Source organism: Salmo trutta, chromosome 17, assembly GCF_901001165.1.
Source record: "Salmo trutta chromosome 17, fSalTru1.1, whole genome shotgun sequence".
NCBI lineage: Eukaryota > Metazoa > Chordata > Actinopteri > Salmoniformes > Salmonidae > Salmo > Salmo trutta.
The window spans coordinates 42,891,096-42,911,410 of NC_042973.1; the positions used below are offsets into that span (position 1 = coordinate 42,891,096).

General features: G+C 40.9%; 1 protein-coding gene across 10 annotated transcripts in view; it reads left to right on the forward strand.

The window, feature by feature from the left end:
* The window catches only part of fgd4a (FYVE, RhoGEF and PH domain containing 4a), a 103,095-nt gene that overhangs the window by 78,546 nt on the left and 4,234 nt on the right, over positions 1 to 20,315 (forward strand). For 8 of the 10 annotated variants that reach the window (XM_029696853.1, XM_029696852.1, XM_029696856.1 and 5 more), the window contains 8 exons: positions 2,369 to 2,768; positions 8,797 to 8,886; positions 10,564 to 10,709; positions 13,285 to 13,441; positions 19,142 to 19,280; positions 19,555 to 19,613; positions 19,863 to 20,009; positions 20,122 to 20,294. In XM_029696853.1, the coding sequence (XP_029552713.1) occupies positions 2,369 to 2,768; positions 8,797 to 8,886; positions 10,564 to 10,709; positions 13,285 to 13,441; positions 19,142 to 19,280; positions 19,555 to 19,613; positions 19,863 to 20,009; positions 20,122 to 20,294 (1,311 nt within the window). Of the gene's footprint in view, positions 1 to 395; positions 729 to 2,368; positions 2,769 to 8,796; positions 8,887 to 10,563; positions 10,710 to 13,284; positions 13,442 to 19,141; positions 19,281 to 19,554; positions 19,614 to 19,862; positions 20,010 to 20,121; positions 20,295 to 20,315 lie in introns of those variants that run through there. The other 2 variants (XM_029696858.1, XM_029696859.1) reach the window with 2 other exon arrangements.

A 20,315-nucleotide genomic window follows, 5' to 3' on the forward strand; every position in this document is an offset into this window, starting at 1 on the left:
GTTAGGCCCTAAAGTTGAGGTTTATGCACTAATGCCAGATATCCTCAAATAATGAACGAAAAAACCAATGTAGCCTATAGATATAAATTGCATCATAATTATGAATTTGTGAATTCTTAAAGGTATTGTTTTCTCTTTACTCAACCCACTTTATTCAACCACAGTATGTCATGACCCAAAATCTGCCAGATTGAACCACGGGGACTGCAGGTTATGAGTCAAGCTGCATATCACTAGTATAGACACAGTGTGGGTGTGACATTGTATTAAAGCATAGAGATTAATGACTCATCTGTACAGTGTACGTCAACCTCTGTTGTTCCTCTATTCACACTCTTCCTGTTTCTACCGACACAGACATTGTACCCTCAGTGTGTGTACAGGGTTCAGACCTGTGCAGTAGGCTTGTGACACGTACTTCCTGTAGTAGGTGTTTGTTGTTCCTGTCTTCGTGCAGTGGAATCAGATGGTTTAGCTAGACTAGTGCACCCATTGAAACATGGTTTAGTCTCACTGATCTACCACAGGAAAGAACATGGGTACGATTCCAAATGGGTTTTAAAGTGTTTTAAAGTAGTTCTGGACCTGTACTGTTTGATCATTAGTCCATGTCCCTGCTGGACAGTGAAGACTAAGGGGACTGGAAGGGAAGTGCTGTTTGAGGGCAGGTGGGTCATAGACAGGGAAACAGCTGGACGAGCTGCAGGATACAGTACTGCTGGATGGAGGTGTGTGTGTGTGTGTGTGTACGTATGGACGTGTGTACTAGTGATGTGCGGATTGACTCATGAAGAGAAAACAAAACCTTAAAAAAATCCATAAATGTATCATTCTTGTGCAATTTATATTTATACCCTGCATCAAGGTTTTTCTTTCATTATTTTAGGCTATCTGGCATTAGAGTGTAAGCCTAAGCTTTAGGGCACTGTCCACTCACCAAATGCTTTTGGGAATGGGCATAAAGTTACAATATTAAGAAGAAAGAGAACGGAGGGCCAGAAAAGTAATGTTTTGGAAAGATTTGGTGAAGTGGTTAAAGAGGATGATGGTTGTGAGGCGATACAAATTCAGCCACAAGACGGGAACTTAAAAAGGAAACTGAAATCTGAACACTGTGCGAGGCCACAGTCAGAGTGTTTCTTGGTAGTCTTAAACAAATCTTTGAAAACAAAAGTATACACCTCACACACATGGTTATGGGCTTAAAAAACATATGACACCTGTACCATGTCAGATATAGAGTTGAAATGTATTCCGTTTTGAGTTTACATCACAGAAGACTGAAAAATATTTTCAAAATGTTTGGTATCTTGGGAGAATGTGAATGTGCAGTTAGATACCGTCTGTAGAGGTGCTATCTTTATCAGCATCAGAAAAACTGATTAGTATTTCAACCACATAAAATATACATCCAAGCCGAACTGAAATCTTATCAGAAACGTTTTGGGTCGTTTTCACAGCTTTCTATTTCCTTAAATTGATGTCACTTGGAAAATTTGGAACAGAAAATCTTTCCAGTTTTTTGGGGGGTAATTGGATTTTATCCCTTGTCCCTAAACGTCTTTGTTCCGCGAAAGAAGCAGAGATGACAGAGAACTTGACCGATGTGAACTAGATTGAAGCATTCATTCTACCGATTTATGACATTATTCTGGCGAGCTAGGGTTTATTTAGACTTTAGGGCAACATATAATGACAGAAGAGAAGCTGCATGTATCTAATTATAGACAAGTTCAATACCAAAATGTCGTAAATTATAAGCAGAAGCATATCTAAAACAGGCAAAAAGTATCCTGCACCTCCTGTCAAAAAATCGTTTAGCCATCTCCGACTGTAGCCTACAGCACATTTTCTATATTAGGGTCGGGTGCGGCCTCCGATTTTCACTTTATCACATATTTTGGTTGCAGATGAGTAATTTCTGTGAACAAAAACCTCACCCGCGCACCACTAATGTGTGTGCATTCAGAAGTAGGGCAGCAGGCTATCTCTAGGGAGTGGGGCTCTACCTCTCCAGTCTTCCAGTCCACTATCCTCCTCCTCCCCCCTCTTTTCCTCCCCTCCTCCTCTGCCCCACGCACTCGCACTTCCTCTGCACAGCTCACAGCAGCCCCAGAAGACAAGAGGAAGTTTTTGGATCTCAACTGTTTTATTTTTTACCCTTGTACATACTCCGGTGCTGTCTTGCAGCCTCAGTCACTCTCACAGCACTCACTAGTTAGTATACCGCAGGCTTAACAGCCACTGACCGTGCTCTCCCGCTCGCTCTTTTATTCTCATCTCCTGTCTTCTCCTGTCTTCTTTGGCTTTAAGTCTTTATCAGCGGTGGTCTCTGACTTCCTCCTGTTCCCTTCCTCTGCTCTCACAGCCAGTCAGAAACCAAGGAGGGCTCACCACTCAAGCAGCTCAGCAAGTCGCCCCTCTGCAGTGCGGCTCACCGGGTCTACCAGAGACAGTCAGAGCCCGAGCAGCAGGACAACAACTCGGTGGATTCAGGCTCTGTCCCGAGAACGCAGCGGGATGCCCACAAACAGGCAACTAACGGGATGCTAACCCAAATGGACAGAGACAGGGACAGGGAGAGTGGGTCCCCCCTGAGGAAAGACACTGCCCTGGAGAATGGGGACATGGGGGACGGGAGCATGGGCATCACTCCCCTCCTCCACACACAAAGACCCATACTGGGGAGGACAGTGGACCTACAGGAGGAGACCCCCAACATGAACAAAGGAAGCCAGGAGGAGGGCATTGTGGAGCAGAAGGTACCGGTAAGTGTCTGTGGGGAGGGGTGTGTGTGTGTGCGCGTGTGTGCGTGCCTCCCTAACTCTGTTACTATTAAGCTCTTCTACTGAGTGACCATAGAGTTCATGTGAGTAGTGTTGGTGCTAACGCAAGTGTTTAACCTGGCATCACAGTGTCACATTAATGTATATCCCTGTGTCAGATGTCTCCGGGCCTGTGCCCATTCTAGAGCCATGTGCTCTCTCCTCTGACTGACTTTACAGTCTACTGAAACCTCACAGCTCCTTTACTGCGCGACACATCAGACCAGATACAGCCCCTTCTGCCATGCCAGAGTCGCCTGCTAGCCTTTGTCTCAGCAGTGTGTCTGGTTTCTATTGACTGAGTCTGCTGGTCATTTCCATCTAGAAGGATCCATGAGCACCAACATGTGAAGTTTATAGGAGCATGTCAAATCTGGTGTCAAATGAATATACATATTTCAACTATTTTATATCCTAAATATTAGGAATAAGCAAAGGCTTTGATTTCTGGTCAAACAGATGGAAAGGGGGTCTTAGAAAACATCTACCTGAAATACATCAAAACACCATAATGTTGAAGTAAAGGCCCCTGCCAACTAATACCAACACTTAATGTACCAGTCAAAAGTTTGGACACACCTACTCATTCAAGGGTTTTTCTTTATTTTTACTATTTTATACATTGTAGAATAATAGTGAAGACATCAAAACTATGAAATAACACATATGGAATCATGTAGAAACCAAAAAAGTGTTAAACAAATCAAAATATTTTTTATATTTGAGATTCTTCAAAGTAGCCACTCTTTGCCTTGATGACAGCTTTACACACTCTTGGCATTCTCTCAACCAGCTTTATGAGGAATGCTTTTCCAACAGTCTTGAAAGAGATCCCACATATAATGAGCACTTGTTGGTTGCTTTTCCACTCTGCAGTCCAACTCATCCCAAACCATCTCAATTGGGTTGAGGTCTGGTTATTGTGGAGGCCAGGTCATCTGATGCAGCACTCATCACTCTCCTTGGTCAAATGGCCCTTACACAACCTGGAGGTGTGTTGGGTCATTGTCCTATTGAAAAACAAATGATTGTCCCACTAAGGGAGGAAGATAATGAAAGTTCAGAAGTAACAAGTAAAGGTAGACCTACCAATTAGTTCTAGTGTTTCTACTGAAATCAATTTGGTTTAGGAATGATTAAGTGATTTAAAAAAAATCTGTAACGGTATTGGTGCAATTGAATTGACGTCGTTTTTTCCTGCGGTCCCAACTGGCTTTAATTTCAATGGTACTGTACAGTAAAGTAAAAAAGTTGAGTAGAGTATAGTACAGTACACAGTAAAGCACATTACAGTCGAGTACACTATAATGTACTCTATTGGGTGGCAGGTATCCTAGTGGTTAGAGCGTTGGACTTGTAACCAAAAGGTTGCAAGATCGAATCCCCGAGCTGACAAGGTAAAAATCTGTCGTTCTGCCACTGTTCCTAGGCCGTCATTGAAAATAAGAATTTGTTCTTAACTGACTTGCCTAGTTAAATAAAGGTTAAATAAAAAAAATGAATTGTACTGTACCATAATGAACTCTTCTCTACTTAACTAGAATGTTCTGTACTCTACTTTACTGTGCTGTACTTTGATGTCTGAACATGTAGAACATAGACATCTATGATTGGTTCAGATTTGGTCCAGACCAACTGAATTTGGTATGGTTTGGGGGAGAAGCTCATTAAAATAGCCAGTGTGTAAAATAATAAATACACAAATATTCAAAAGGAGGATATTGCATAATTGTACCTTTGTACCTATTTAGGATACATCCCAGGAATAGAATGACATTCATACCCATAATTATGTATTTCTGTGTAGTACAGATCAGGGACCCATGGTGAAATTCTGTTAACGCAATTCTGTTACCAGGTGTAAATCCACTTCAAACTGTAGTTCAATAGCCAAAATATTTGTTTTCCAAAGTCAATGTGTCATGTCATAGCTGACATCCCATTCTGCAGACATCTTTGAATCTTCATTGTGATCAGCTATTTAACAAGAGTTCTTGGGAAAAGTGGTCACATAAAACACTGAGCGAGATTTTACTGAAATTCTGTTACCAAACTTAACATCTGCACAGTTCTTCCAGTAAGTGTTTTTGTAAAATGTTAAGTGTCAATGGCTAAAAGTAGTCTTTGTTTATAGGGTTGTATGGATTGCTAATCTTTGAAATCAATGTTTTTTTGTTTTGCATACATTTTCTAGTGTAAAACAAGTCTCAACATAATTCCGTTGCCCTGCTACTACTGGGGGTTATTTCCGGGACTGAACAGATGTCAAACGCTTCAGCAGCTGAAGAATTGCGTTTGCGCCACAGTAGCCCTGTGGGAGGCCTTGCTGCTGCCTGGCCGGCTGGTATTTCTAATTATCTGGCTCTCAGATTAGTGTGTTCACTCAGCAGTGAATGAAACCCCCAATCTCTACATGGCACTGTATGAGAGGTGGAGGGCTCTAGCTAGAGTGGCTCCTATAATACCATGCTTCATGGCTTATCAGTTTACTGCATCTCTGTTAGTTACTTCACATACTTAGCTGGCAGAGAGCGAATAAGGTCATGGACGGTAGCAATTTTGTATCTTTTTGACGACCATTACATATTGTAGACAGAGCTAGGGAGACAGTGTGTTTTGTCAGTTTCAACAGACAAAGCTTTGCATGTGGTTTTTCAAGGTGTGGAATTCAGTGTGTTTGATTATGCTGCCAGTAAACACACTGAAAGTTACAGTTGACTAGTAACCACATTAACAATCGGTCCATTCTTTAGACTTTTGGGTAGAAAGTTCAAGGAACGACTGCTTTGGGGTAGAATAGTTGTTGTACTCTTGGCATCAAATACAACAGATGGCTTGAATGTTAAAGTAACTGTCCAATGAAAATCTCACTTTTAAAATATTCTGTTAAATCATACCCAAGTAATGTTGTTGACTCATCCTATGCTCATATTTGTGGCCAAAGCATACATTTGAGGAAAAAAACACTAAAAAAAAATCCCACTTCAAAACAGACCGTTTCAAAGTAATGCATATGAGAATAAATATTTGTACAGAAAGTAACACCGAGTAAGAGAACATTCCACTTGAACAATACTTGTGGGATACACACAATCCATCCATATCAAGGAATAGAGGAAGCGAACATTCATTCTAATAATCAGTTGGGAACATATTCCCTAGTTTCCTGCAGAATCTTGATTTCTGAGTACACTATATATCCAAAAGTATGTGGGCACTCATTCAAATTTGTGGATTCGGATATTTCAGCCACACCCGGTGTACGAAATCGAGCACACCGCCATGCAATCTCCATAGACAAACATTGGCTGTAGAATGGCCTTACTGAAGAGCTCACTGACTTTCAACGTGGCACCGTCACAAGATGCCACCTTTCCAACAAGTCTGTTCGTCAAATTTCTGCCCCTCTAGAGCTGCCGGTTCAACTGTAAGTGCTGTTATTATAAAGTGGAAATGTCTAGGAGCAACAACAGCTCACCGCGAAGTGGTAGGCCACACAAGCTCACAGAACGGTACCGCAGTGCATAGCGCATAAAAATCGTCTTTCCTCGGTAGCAACACTCACTACCGAGTTCCAAACTGCCTCTGGAAGCAACGTCAGCGCAATAACTGTTTGTCTGGAGCTTATTGAAATGGGTTTCCATGGCCGAGCAGCCGCACACAAGCCTAGGATCACCTTGCGCAATGCCAAGTGTCGGCTGGAGTGGTGTACAGCTCGCCGCCATTGGACTCACCATCTGGCAATCCGACGGACGAATCTGGGTTTGGCGGATGCCAGGAGAACGCTACCTGCCCGAATGCATAGTGCCAACTGTAAAGTTTGGTGGAGGAGGAATAATGGTCTGGGGCTGTTTTTCATGGTCCGGTCTAGGCCCCTTATTTCCAGTGAAGGAAACTTCTGGCAACAGTTTGAGGAAGGCCCTTTCCTGTTTCGGCATGACAATGCTCCCGTGCACAAAGTTCCATACCGAAATAGTTTGTCGAGATCGGTGTGGAAGAACTTGACTGGCCTGCATAGAGCCCTGACCTCAACCCCATCCAACACCTTTGGGATGAATTGGAACGCCGACTGCGAGCCAGGCCTAATCGCCCAACATCAGTGCCCGACCTCACTAATGCTCTTGTGGCTGAATGAAAGCAAGTCCCCGCAGCAATGTTCCAACATCTAGTGGAAAGCCTTCCCAGTAGAATGGAGGCTGTTATAGCAGCAAGGGGGGGGGGGGGCAACTCCATATTTATAGCCATGGTTTTGGAATGAGATGTTCGACGAGCAGGTGTCCACATACTTTTGGTCATGTAGTGTTAGTGTGTGTTTTATAAACTGTACTGTATTGAGTGGTTTCTCTCACACAAAGCACTCACACTGTCAATAGTAGTTCTCTCTTTGTTGATTGGTGTCATTTCCCTTCTAGCCTTTCATTTCCTCTCCTGATAGGCTCCCCCACCCCACAGTCACACACACACGCACATACATACTCCATAATATCCCAATACACACATGCACACATACTACAGTATGCCCAGACATCACTCCTCAATTAAAAGGAATGAATGAGTCCTTAATTAAAATGAACATGGTTGAAGCACAAACATTTCATTAAAGCGATACTGTTGTAGATCTCTATGGGGAAGTGTGTGTTGGCCAGTAAGGCCTGGCCAGTGTTCACACTCAGTAGTGCTTTGTCAGGGTCTCCTTACACCACTATGACCACAATAGTTGCGGGTGCTTGTGTGTGTGTGTGTGTGTGTGTGTGACTGGTAAGCTCATGGTTATACTCAAATCAAATCGTATTTGTCACGTGCGCCGAATACAACAGGTGTAGACCTTACCATGAAATTCTTACTTACAAGCCCTTATCCAACAATCCAGTTCAAGAAATAGAGTTAAGAAAATATTTACTTAATAAACTAAAGTAAAACACAAAATAACAATAACGAGGCTATATACAGGGGGTACCGGTACCGAGTCAATGTGCGGGGGTACAGGTTAGTCAAGGTCATTTGTACATGTAGGTAGGAGTAAAGTGACTATGCATAGATAATAAACAGCAAGTAGCAGCAGTGTAAAAACAAAGGATGTTGATTAATTGTTCAGCAGTCTTATAGCTTGAGGGTAGAAGCTGTTAAGGAGCCTTTTGGACCTAGACATTTACATTTAGGTCATTTAGCAGACGCTCTTATCCAGAGCGACTTACAGTAGTGAATGCATACATTTCATACATGGCTCCCCGTGGGAATCGAACCCACAACCCTGGCATTGCAAACACCATGCGTTGCAAACACCATGCTCTACCAACTGAGCTACAGGGAAGGCCTAGACTTAGCGCTCTGGTACCGCTTGCCTATGACTTGGGTGACTGGAGTCTTTGACAATATTTTGGGCCTTCCTCTGACATCGGCTAGTATATAGATCCTGGATGGCAGGAAGCTTGGCCCCAGTGATGTACTGGGTCGTATGCACTACCCTCTGTAGCGCCTTACGGTCAGATGCCGAGCAGTTGCCATACCAGGCGGTGATGCAACCGGTCAAGATGCTTTCAATGGTGCAGCTGTAGAACTTTTTGAGGATCTGGGGACCAATGCCAAATCTTTTCAGAATGGGGCCGCCCGTTCTATTTCTAAGGCAGTAGGCAGAGGCCGCGGTCATTTGGCTGGCCATTTACCATCATCCAAAATTCCATGACTGTCACAGCCCTGACGGGAACCTAGCACAACATGGGAATCAAGCACATGAGGACAATGTGGGAGAGAAAGATGAATTACACTGTTGGCATGACCTCAGAGTTCAACTTCTTTTTCACTATACTCCCAATTGTCTAACCTGTCTTTGAACTGTCTTTGTCCATTATTCTTTGGCGAGAGGCCCTTATGACCTCCTCTAGTTATAGGAACATCATCTATGTACATACTGTATGCATTTCCCCAAATCATCCCACAGCCACTTGACACAGCTCTCTCTTCTGTGTTTCAGGAGACCAATGAACAAAAGCTGTACAAGATCGCTACTGAGCTCCTGAAGACAGAGAGGGCCTACGTCACACGGCTCAACTTGCTGGACCAGGTGAGTGTGTCCAGCTGTCCGTCCAGGGTCCTGTCACTTTAGGGTCCTATTCAGTATGTAGCAGTGGTGGAAAAAGTACCCAATTGTCATACTTGAGTAAAAGTAAAGATACCTTAATAGAAAATGAAAGTCACCCTGTGAAATCCTACTTGAGTAAAAGTCTAAAAGTATTTGGTTTTAAATATACTTAAGTATCAAAAGTAAAAGTAAAGTTTAAATCACTTCAAATTCCTTATTTTAAGAAAACCAGACGGCACCATTTTCTTATTTTTTATTTATTTACGGATAGATCAGAGGCAGTAGGGATGACCAGGAACGTTCTCTTGATAAGTGTGTGAATTAGACCATTTTCCTGTCCTGCTAAGCATTCAAAATGTAACAAGTACTTTTGGGTGTCAGGGAAAATGTATGGAGTAGAAAGTAAATTATTTTCTTTAGGAATGTAGTGAAGTAAAAGTTGTCAAAAATATACACTACCGTTCAAAAGTTTGGGGTCACTTAGACATTTCCTTGTTTTTGAAAGAAAAGCATTTTTTTGTCCATTTAAAATAACAAATTGATCAGAAATACAGTGTAGACATTCTTAATGTTGTAAATGACTATTGTAGCTGGAAACGGCAGATTTGTTTTTAATGGAATATCTACATAGGCGTTATTATCAGCAACCATCACTCCTGTGTTCCAATGGCATGTTGTGCTAGCTAATCCAAGTGTATCATTTTAAAAGGCTAATTGATCATTAGAAAACCCTTTAGCAATTATGTTAGCACAGCTGAAAACTGTTGTTCTGATTAAAGAAGCAATAAAACTTCTTTAGACTAGTTGAGTATCTGGAGCATCAGCATTTGTGGGTTCGATTACAGGCTCAAAATGGCCAGAAACAAAGAACTGTCTTCTGAAACTCGTCATTTTATTCTTGTTCTGAGAAATGAAGGCTATCCCATGCGAGAAATTGCCAGGAAACTGAAGATCTTGTACAACGCTGTGTACTACTCCCTTCACAGAACAGTGAAATCTGGCTCTAACCAGAATAGAAAGAGGAGTGGGAGGCCCCGGTGCACAACTGAGCAAGAGGACAAGTACATTAGTGTCTAGTTTGAGAAACAGACGCCTCACAAGTCCTCAACTGGCAGCTTAATTAAATAGTACCCACAAAACACCAGTCTCAACATCAACAGTGAAGAGGCGAGTCTGGGATGCTGGCCTTGCTGATAATAGGCCTCTGTACGCCTATGTAGATATTCCATAAAAAAATCTGTTTCCAGCTACAATAGTCATTTACAACATTAACAATGTCTACACTGTATTTCTGATCAATTTGATGTTATTTTAATGGACAAAAATGTGCTTTTCTTTAAAAAACAGGGACATTTCTAAGTGACCCCAAACCTTTGAACAGTAGTGTAAATAGAGAAGTAAAGTACAGATAACCCCAAAAAATACTTAACTCGTAATTATTATTATTTTTTAAAGTATTTTCAGTACTTTACACAACTGGTAGGTAGAAAATGTTTTGTAACTGTGAGAAACAGGGAGGTATTACCTAAACTTGTCCAGTAATAGAATGTGTTGATACGGCCCAGGTCTACCTCAGAATGAAAAGAAAGCAGTGTTTGTTATTATGATCGATTCAGTGTGGTTTAACTCACCTGGCCATGTTGTTGTGCCACCATGCAGGTGTTCTGTGCCAAGCTGACGGAGGAAGCTCTAAAGGGCACATTCCCAGTGGACGTGGTGAAGAACATCTTCTCCAACATCTCCTCCATCAACACCTTCCACAACCAGTTCCTCCTGCCTGACCTGGAGAAACGCATGGGAGAATGGTGAGCTTCACATGACTGGCCAGTGGCCACAGATTCAGTGTACAAACTCACAGATCTCACCTTTTGAGAATGCATTAAAATACAATAAAATGCAATAGCTAGATCCCAATTGTGACTCATTCAGAATCAGACTCAGACACAGTTACAGTATTTGTGTAATCTAGATGAAATAAGAACACAATTTATCATCAAATAGAGAAGTTGTGGTCTGCCGGTTGGAATGTCCCGGTTGAACTGTGATCAAGACCTAGGTTCAATCAGATCAAGCGATAGCAGACACCTGCATAGTGGATGTTTTGGCGGTGTCGGAGGTGGAACTGTGCTGGAGCCGTCAAATCGGTGAGCAGCTGCTCTTGCGATCATTGTTTACGAAACCACACCCGCCCCACTCGCGGAGAAGACCAGTTAGAAAGTGTAGTGTATATAGAAATAATTACGCTCAAATTGAAAAATCATTCAACAAAATCATAAGACTTTCTATCATCCTAATTGGAGGTGTAGATTACATCTCACATTCTAGTGTTCAAACCTGTAAACCAGGCTGCATGTGATTTCTGTGCTACATGCAGCCAATGGCTGGGAGCCATTGGGAGCCACTTGTGGATTTGACAGCTCTAACACAGTTCCACCTCTGATACCGCCAAAACAACCGCTATGCGGATGTCAGCTAAAGCAGATCTGATTGAATAGAGCCCCAAATGAGTCAATCCCCACTTAACCCACTATATAATTTCAATGTGGATAATTGGGTAATATTTGGTTGAGACGTTGATCAATGAGATTACAACCTATATTCACCCACTCAAAAAGACAGGGAAAAGTTAGTTGAATTTCCAATGTGTTATCACTATGCTTTCAACCATCTAAAAGCACAACCAAATTCCAATGGAAAAACATGTCTGATTTTTGGTTTAGTTGTCACTCAAATGTCTATCACTGCGCACGTTCAACCATTTAAAAGCACGGCACAGTTCAAATGGGAATACAATGTCAGATATTTTGTTTATTTCTACAACAGATGAATGCGTTATCCCTGTGCTTCATCTAATAGCATAACCAAATGACCTGGATTGCAGTTGAGATTACAAAGTACATGGTGCAAGTGATAAATGCCTTTCGAGATTCTGCACAGATTATTACAGCAATTGTGAAGATCTCCACAGACCTGTGACAACTTATGCATGCTCTCTTGAACATGCATTTATTTCATATAAGAATGTTTACAATTAATAATTGATGTTGTATTCACCTCTCTATCTCCACCAAAAATCTAAATGAAAGAATGACTAAATCTAATAAAATGTTAAATGTACTTTAAATAATGTTTGATTTGATTTAGTCCTATTCTTTAACTTAGATTGTTAATTATTATTAATTTGTAGACAAACTGGAATTAAAGCCAGACTAAGTCAGTGGTACAGATTGAACTATCCAAGAAGAAAATACATCTCCTTTAAATGTTAACATTTGGTTGCACTGAGAATTAAACACAATTCAACACCACTAAATATCATCATTACATTTGAAATCAACCAGAGTTTGAAACCCTAGGCCTATTGTATTGTCTATTTTTAGTTGAATTCTGGGTTGAATTGAAACAATAGCTGTGCAAATACTATATAGGCCTGAATAGTATCATTGATGATATAATGATTGATAAAGTATGGTCACGTTTCATTTGCTCTGTTAAACCTACCCTTTGAAATGGCTTCGATAGCAACAGTTAAAGCTACAATATGTAACTTTTTGGGTGACCTGACCAAATTCACATAGAAATGTATGTTATAGATCTGTCATTCTCATTGAACGCAAGTCTAAGAAGCGGTAGATCTCTTAAGTGGGCGCAATTTCTATGCTTCCCGTTAAGTTTTGTTTTTGCATCTCTTAGTTTCAGGTTTGTACAACAGCTGAAAATACAATATTTTTTGGTTATGGGAAATATATTTCACAGCGGTTTAGATGGTACAATGATTATATACACTATGCTTGCTTGTTTTGTCACAAACTGAAATTAAGTGCATTGTTAGAATTTTACTAACCAGAAAATGGCTGAGCGATTTCTGCATATTGCATCTTTAACCTACTGTATTTCATTTTTAAGTGGAGATCTCTCAATAATAATTCTCAAGATAGGACATTGGTAGTCAGTGACATATCATAGCTAAACAGGGCTGGGCTTGGTTAAAACCCTGGATGGGAGAGCAACGGGTTAGCTGTAGAAAGATCAATTCTCCAGTAGGACGAGCTGTCCAGCCTATTGTTATTTTTTCTGATAGTTGATATAACGTTGAATATCTGACATTGTTTTAAAGATACAAATTTAATATATTTTACACATGCTTTGTCTATGTTGAAATTTGGTTCACCCGCTAAACAACGGTTTACATTGACTTTTTTCAAATCCAATGTATTTTCCAAGTAAATTCCACAATAAGTTGACAAATTACGCTGAAACAGCATTGATTCAACCACTTTGTGCCCAGTTGGTCTCTAGTTGGTGGAGTTCCAGGGTTGAGAGATGGTTACCTTATGGTTCCTATCTAACTGGCACCCCTGCCTCCCTCCCTCCCTACAGGGAGTCTACCCCTCGCTTGGGGGACATCCTGCAGAATCTCACGCCCTTCCTGAAGATGTACGCTGAGTATGTGAAGAACTTTGACAATGCAATGGAGCTGCTGAAACAGTGGATGGACCGCTCGCCACAGTTCAAAGCCATCATCCAGGACATACAGGTACTAGCGTAGATTCTAAACACTGGCCTAATTCAGAAGTGCACAGGTCTGCAGTTGTGGATTAACAAATGAGTTGTATAGGAATTATATAATTCCATATAAATTCTAGGAATTACATTGTCATGACATGGCCCTTTCTGGGTGTAGATCGTGGCTTCTCACTCTCTCCTACACCCAGGTTCTGTTATCTCAGGTCGTAAATTCCTGGCAAAGACACTCTCCCCCTTTTCATGCAGAGAGAGAAACCACAGAGTGAACAAAGGATTTCACGTGTCCGAACTCCTAAATCCCCGAAATGGGAAAATTGTGAGAAGGGTCCATGGACACTTAAGGGACAGTTATGTTGAGAGTGTTTAATTTGGTGACCTCACGAAGGACAGGAAACACACACACAACTCTATCTCTGAATGTGTACATTTCTCAATTATGGTGTTTGCATTAGAGGTCGACCGATTTAATTAGGGCCGATTTCAAGTTTTCATAACAATCGGTAATCTGCATTTTTGGATGCCATTGCATTCCACGAGGAGACTGCGTGGCAGGCTGACCACCTGTTACGTGAGTGCAGCAAGGAGCCAAGGTAAGTTGCTAGCTAGCATTAAACTTATCTTATAAAAAACAATCAATCTTCACATAATCACTAGTTAACTACACATGGTTGATGATATTACTAGGTTAACTAGCTTGCCCTGCGTTGCATATAATCAATGCGGTGCCTGTTCATTTATCATCGAGTCACAGCCTACTTCGCCAAACGGGGGATGATTTTAACAAAAGCACATTCGTGAAAAAAGCACAATCGTTGCACGAATGTACCTAACCATAAACATCAATGCCTTTCTTAAAATCAATACACAGAAGTATATATTTTTAAACCTGCATATTTAGTTAGACTTAGGGTTGCTGCCCGTTTGATAAAATACGGAATGGTTCCGTATTTCACTGAAAGAATAAACGTTTTGTTGTCAATGATAATTTCTGGATTTGACCATATTAATGACCAACGGCTCGTATTTCTGAGTTTATTATATTATAATTAAGTCTATGATTTGATAGAGCAGTCTGACTGAGCGGTGGTAGGCGGCAGCAGGCTCGTAAGCATTCATTCAAACTTTAATGCGTTTGCCAGCAGCTCTTAGCAATGCTTGCTTCAAAGCACTGTTTATGACTTCAAGCCTATCATGAGAACATATGAAAGCTGGTGGTTCAATATTCCCAGTTAAGAAGTTTTAGGTTGTAGTTATTATAGGAATTATGACGCGTGAACTATTTCTCTCTATCATTTGTATTTCATATACCTTTGACTATTAGATGTTCTTATAGACAATTTAGTATCGCCAGCCTAATCTCGGGAGTATATATATTTATATATATAAACAAATCGGCCGATTAATCGGTATCTGCTTTTTTTGGTCCTCCTATCGGTATCAGCGTTAAAATCATAATCGGTCGACCTCTAGTTTGCATCTAATTCTTGTATAAAATGAATGAGCAAAGATGAAACTATTTGTGAAACGATGTAATGTGATGTTAACCTTTAATTTTGAGAGAATTGTATTCCCTGTAAAGTTTAACTTGTCAGCGGCCATGCCCCCTTAAGCACAGACATGATCTGGTGTCATGGAACTGCCCTCTTCTACTGTTACGAATAAAAGCCCCTCCTAAGAAAATTTTCTTCAGACTAAGCAAACCCACAACGTGAGCTGTGACTGCGAATAGTTAAGACCACACATACCTCGGTGTAAGCCGAGGTGGCACAGGTTTGATTACCAAAACTATACCATGTGAAGCTACACAGCTGGAAATGGCTAACCTCTTACATCTAGAAGTCCGCTAGCGGAACACCTGCTCCAATATCCAATGATGGGCGTGGCGCGAAATACAAAGTCCTCGAAAATCCAAAAACTTCAATTTTTCAAACATATGACTATTTTAAAGACAAGACTCTCCTTTATCTAACCACACTGTCCGATTTCAAAAAGGCTTTACAGCGAAAGCAAAACATTAGATTATGTCAGCAGAGTACCCAGCCAGAAATAATCAGACACCCATTTTTCAAGCTAGCATATAATGTCACAAAAAACAAAACCACAGCTAAATGCAGCACTAACCTTTGATGATCTTCATCAGATGACACTCCTAGGACATTATGTTATACAATACATGCATGTTTTGTTCAATCAAGTTCATATTTATATCAAAAAACAGCTTTTTACATTAGCATGTGACGTTCAGAACTAGCATACCCACCGAACACTTCCGTGAATTTACTAAATTACTCACGATAAACGTTCACAAAAAACATAACAATTATTTTAAGAATTATAGATAGATACAGAACTCCTTTATGCAATCGCTATGACTGGAACGAACTACAAAAATCTCTAAAACTGGAAACACTTATCTCCCTCACTAGCTTTAAGCACCAGCTGTCAGAGCAGCTCACAGATCTCTGCACCTGTACATAGCCCATCTTTAATTTAGCCCAAACTACTACCTTTTCCCCTACTGTATTTATTTATTTTATTTATTTTGCTCCTTTGCACCATATTATTTATATTTTAACTTTTAACTTTCTTCAAACTACAAATCTACCATTCCAGTGTTTTTCTTGCCATACTTTATTTACTTTGCCACCATGGCATTTTTTTGCCTTTACCTCCATTATCTCACATCATTTGCTCACATTGTATATAGTCTTATTTTTTTCTACTGCATCATTGATTGTATGTTGTTTTACTCCATGTGTAACTCTGTGTTTTTGTATGTTGTCGAACTGCTTTGCTTTATCTTGGCCAGGTCACAATTGTAAATGAGAACTTGTTCTCAACTTGCCTACCTGGTTAAATAAAGGTGAAATAAATAAATAAATGTCCGATTTTAAAATAGCTTTTCGGTGAAAGCACATTTTGCAATATTCTGAGTAGATAGCTCACCATCACGGGCTAGCTATTTTGACACCCACCAAGTTTGGCCCTCACCAAACTCAGATTTACTATAAGAAAAATTGGATTACCTTTGCTGTTCTTCATCAGAATGCACTCCCAGGCCTTCTACTTCAATAACAAATGTTGGTTTGGTTCCAAATAATCCATAGTTATATCCAAATAGCGGCGTTTAGTTGTGCGTTCAAGACACTATCCGAAGGGTGACGCGCCCGGCGCGTTTCATGACAAAAAATGTCAAAATATTCCATTACCGTACTTCGAAGCATGTCAAACGCTGTTTAAAATCAATTTTTATGCGATTTTTCTCGTAAAAAAGCGATAATGTTCCGACCGGGAGTCATTGTTTTCGTTCAAAGACTGAAAATAAAAACATGGAGTCTTCTCGTGCACGCGCCCCCAGTCTCATTGTTCTCAGATCGACCACTATCCAAATGCGCTACTGTTTTTCAGCCATGGCCTGCAAAGTCATCATTCAATGTTCTGCCGCCTTCTGAGAGCCTATGGGAGCCGTAGGAAGTGTCACGTTACAGCAGAGATCCTCAGTTTTCAATAAAGAGAGTGTAGAAGGCCAAGAAATGGTCAGAGAGGGCACTTCCTGTAAGGAATCTTCTCAGGTTTTGGCCTGCCAAATGAGTTCTGTTATACTCACAGACACCATTCAAACAGTTTTAGAAACGTTGGAGTGTTTTCTATCCAAAGCTAATAATTATATGTATATTCTAGTTTCTGGGCAGGAGTAATAATCAGATTAAATCGGGTACGTTTTTTATCCGGCCGTGAAAATACTGCCCCCTATCCATAACAAGTTAAACTCTGAGACTATTGATCCCTACAGAATAAGAGCAAATCTTAGATACTAATTACTAGTCTGCAGCTAGAAATTATATAATCCTGGGATGCAAATACCGACAACCGCCGAAATATCTACTCTAAGAACAATGGACGCCTGACGTATCCATTACAACAGACAATCAAGAGCTGCCGATAGAGCTACCACCGTGAGAAACCAGAGACTCTCTGATGAACTGACTCTCCCGCAGAAGGACCAATGATTCCAACAGAGAAGACAATGACATATGGGCGTAAATATATTGATTGTAATTATTCCCGAATGCGCGAGCGTTCATGTGCAAATGATTAGCATGTCAATGAATATAATTATCCACTGTGTGTAGTGATCCATTTTGTCTTTCCCGCTCTCTCAGTCCATACCCCCTTCCCTTTGTCCACCAAACCGTCATATCGGTTTAGCCCACTAGGGAATCTTCCATATCATTGTTAATAACCAGTATCTACTGTTTGTTTGTTTGTTTATGCATTTCTGTGATTATTTAGTTAGTTAGTAAATACATGATTAAGCCAGTTGGTGTATGGATGATTCATGGTTTAGGCTGGGTTCGTGCAGATAACCAAGAATTCTATGACGTTTGAAATCAGACTGACGTAAGGTAAAGAATAATTAGACTAATTGATCAGATATTGAAATATCTGAAGAGTTATATTGGGAAAATTATAACTTTAATCTGAAGATTTTCCGTGGTGCCCCGACTTCCTAGTTAATTACATTTACATGATTAGTTTAATCACATAATAATAATTAGAGAATTGATTTGATAAAATAACAGTCTTCACCATTAATGATGCCAAAGACACAACAACATGATCTGAGTTTTGAACTATAGCACCATTATCATTTACCTGTGGATATACATATAATAGCTTTGAGCCGAGGACTCTCATTTGGTTTACTAGGAGAAAGATAGCCCAAAACTATCTGAATATTGATTTGTACTATAAATTGTAACAATAATGCTTGTACGAACTCAAACTCAGGCACAGAGAAACACAGCAAACAGAGGTAAGGGTAAATCCAGATATTTTACTTACATGCTGACCAGACCGGACTCCTTTCTATTTCTGACGCAGATCGCGCTGAAAGTCCTGCCTCCCCCATCTCCTCATTGGTTTATAGAAGCAGGTCCCCATGTGTTTCTCCTCATTGGTTATACCCATGTGGGTGATTGAAAGACTAACTGTTTTGCCGGTCGTTGTGGTAATACTATGAAAGTTTAGATGCGATCACCATATAAGTTCAACGATGAAAAAGCCTGGAAGGAGGAGAGATGACTAGAAACGATTCGGTTGGCCGTTTTATGTGTGGATTAATTGTCGGAGTAGAGGACCTTGTGCATTTCAGGTAAAGTGCAAGCTAACTAGCTAAATTGCCATACATGTTTAATGATTTTCGACCTGTGCCCAAATTAATGTCATTGGTTCAGAGTTTGTTTTGATATTTTAACCTGCGTGTCATGATCGCGTTTGGTATAGGGAGACAAAATAAATGTATGCACGATGGCGCACAGCCGGTTTGGGTTCCGTGACAGAAACAAGGCAACCGCACACTAATAAAACATGAGACCTCAGCACAGATACAGGCTAACTGAGGAACCTAAATAACAAGGCAAACAGGTGCACAGAGAAGGCAATTAAACACAGGTGAATCCAATAAGTAATAATCAGGGTAACCTGGAAACTAGAAAACAAGGTAAGGGTGCCCTCCAGTGGTAACCTAAATAAACAACAATCAAATAAAACAGAAACTGTTACAATAAATAGTCATGGAACAATTGATTAACTTATGGTTGTGTCCACTGATCCTGTTGAATGGATATGCCTCAAACAATTTGTGCGACTTACTTTTAAGCCTTCAACCTTGAAGTGACAGTGGACTGTTTTGCTGTGTGTTTGTCAGAGCCAGGAGGTGTGTGGCAGTCTGACGCTCCAGCACCACATGTTGGAGCCAGTACAGAGAGTTCCCCGCTACGAGATGCTACTCAAAGACTACCTAAAGAAACTGCCTCAGGACGACCCCGACCGCCGAGATGCAGAGAGTGAGTACAACGCTGGAAATTCACAGGAGTGCTTTTACTATTCATAATATAACACAGTTGAGCAGGATTATATGTAACTCATTTTGACAGACTTCTTATCATTATAATCATGTATAATTTACTTCACATTAAAAATGGAAGACATTTGAATCCTCCAATGCCCAGTTAAAACACTTGCCTTACATTGAAAATAAGCAAATCTGTTGTTCACAATTGTAGAACATTTTTATCAGACAGGTCAAAATGAATCATCCCTTCATTCCATGTTTCTCAGAGTCATTGGACATCATTGCCATGGCAGCCACACACTCCAACAGTGCCATTCGAAAATCTGTAAGTACAGTCCCACTGATAGCACACCACTCTTATAATCTGAAATAAAATCAGGACCTGTATTCAAAAAGCTTGTCAGAGTAGGAGGGCTGATCTGGGATCAGTTTTGCCTTTAAGATTTTAATGAATAAGACTACATGGACGGGGGGGGGGGGGGAGCTGATCCTAGATCAGCACTCCTACTCTGAGATACTTTTTTTGGCTAGTGCTTGAACCCAACCAAGCATTTTGAACCCCTTCCCTTCTCAGGAGAATCTGAAGAAGCTGCTGGAGATCTATGAGATGCTGGGGGAGGAGGAGGACATCGTCAACGCCTCCAATGAGTTCATCAAGGAGGGACACATCCTGAAGCTGGCTGCCAGGAACACCTCGGCTATGGAGAGATACCTCTTCCTGGTGAGAAACTCACATACACACATTTCACTTGATCCGTATACTCAGCCAAGTCTGAAGCAATATATTAGCAAAGCAAGCATTAATCACAGGTGTTTCTTTGTTTCCCCCTCAGTTCAACAACATGCTGTTGTACTGCGTGCCCAAATTCAGCCTGGGAGGGCCCAAGTACACGGTGCGCACCCGCATCGGCATCGACGGCATGAAGGTGCTGGAGACCATCAACGAAGACTACCCTCACACCTTCCAGGTGTCTGGCAAGGAGAGGACTCTGGAGCTGCAAGCCAGGCAAGATCTCAATCCACCCCA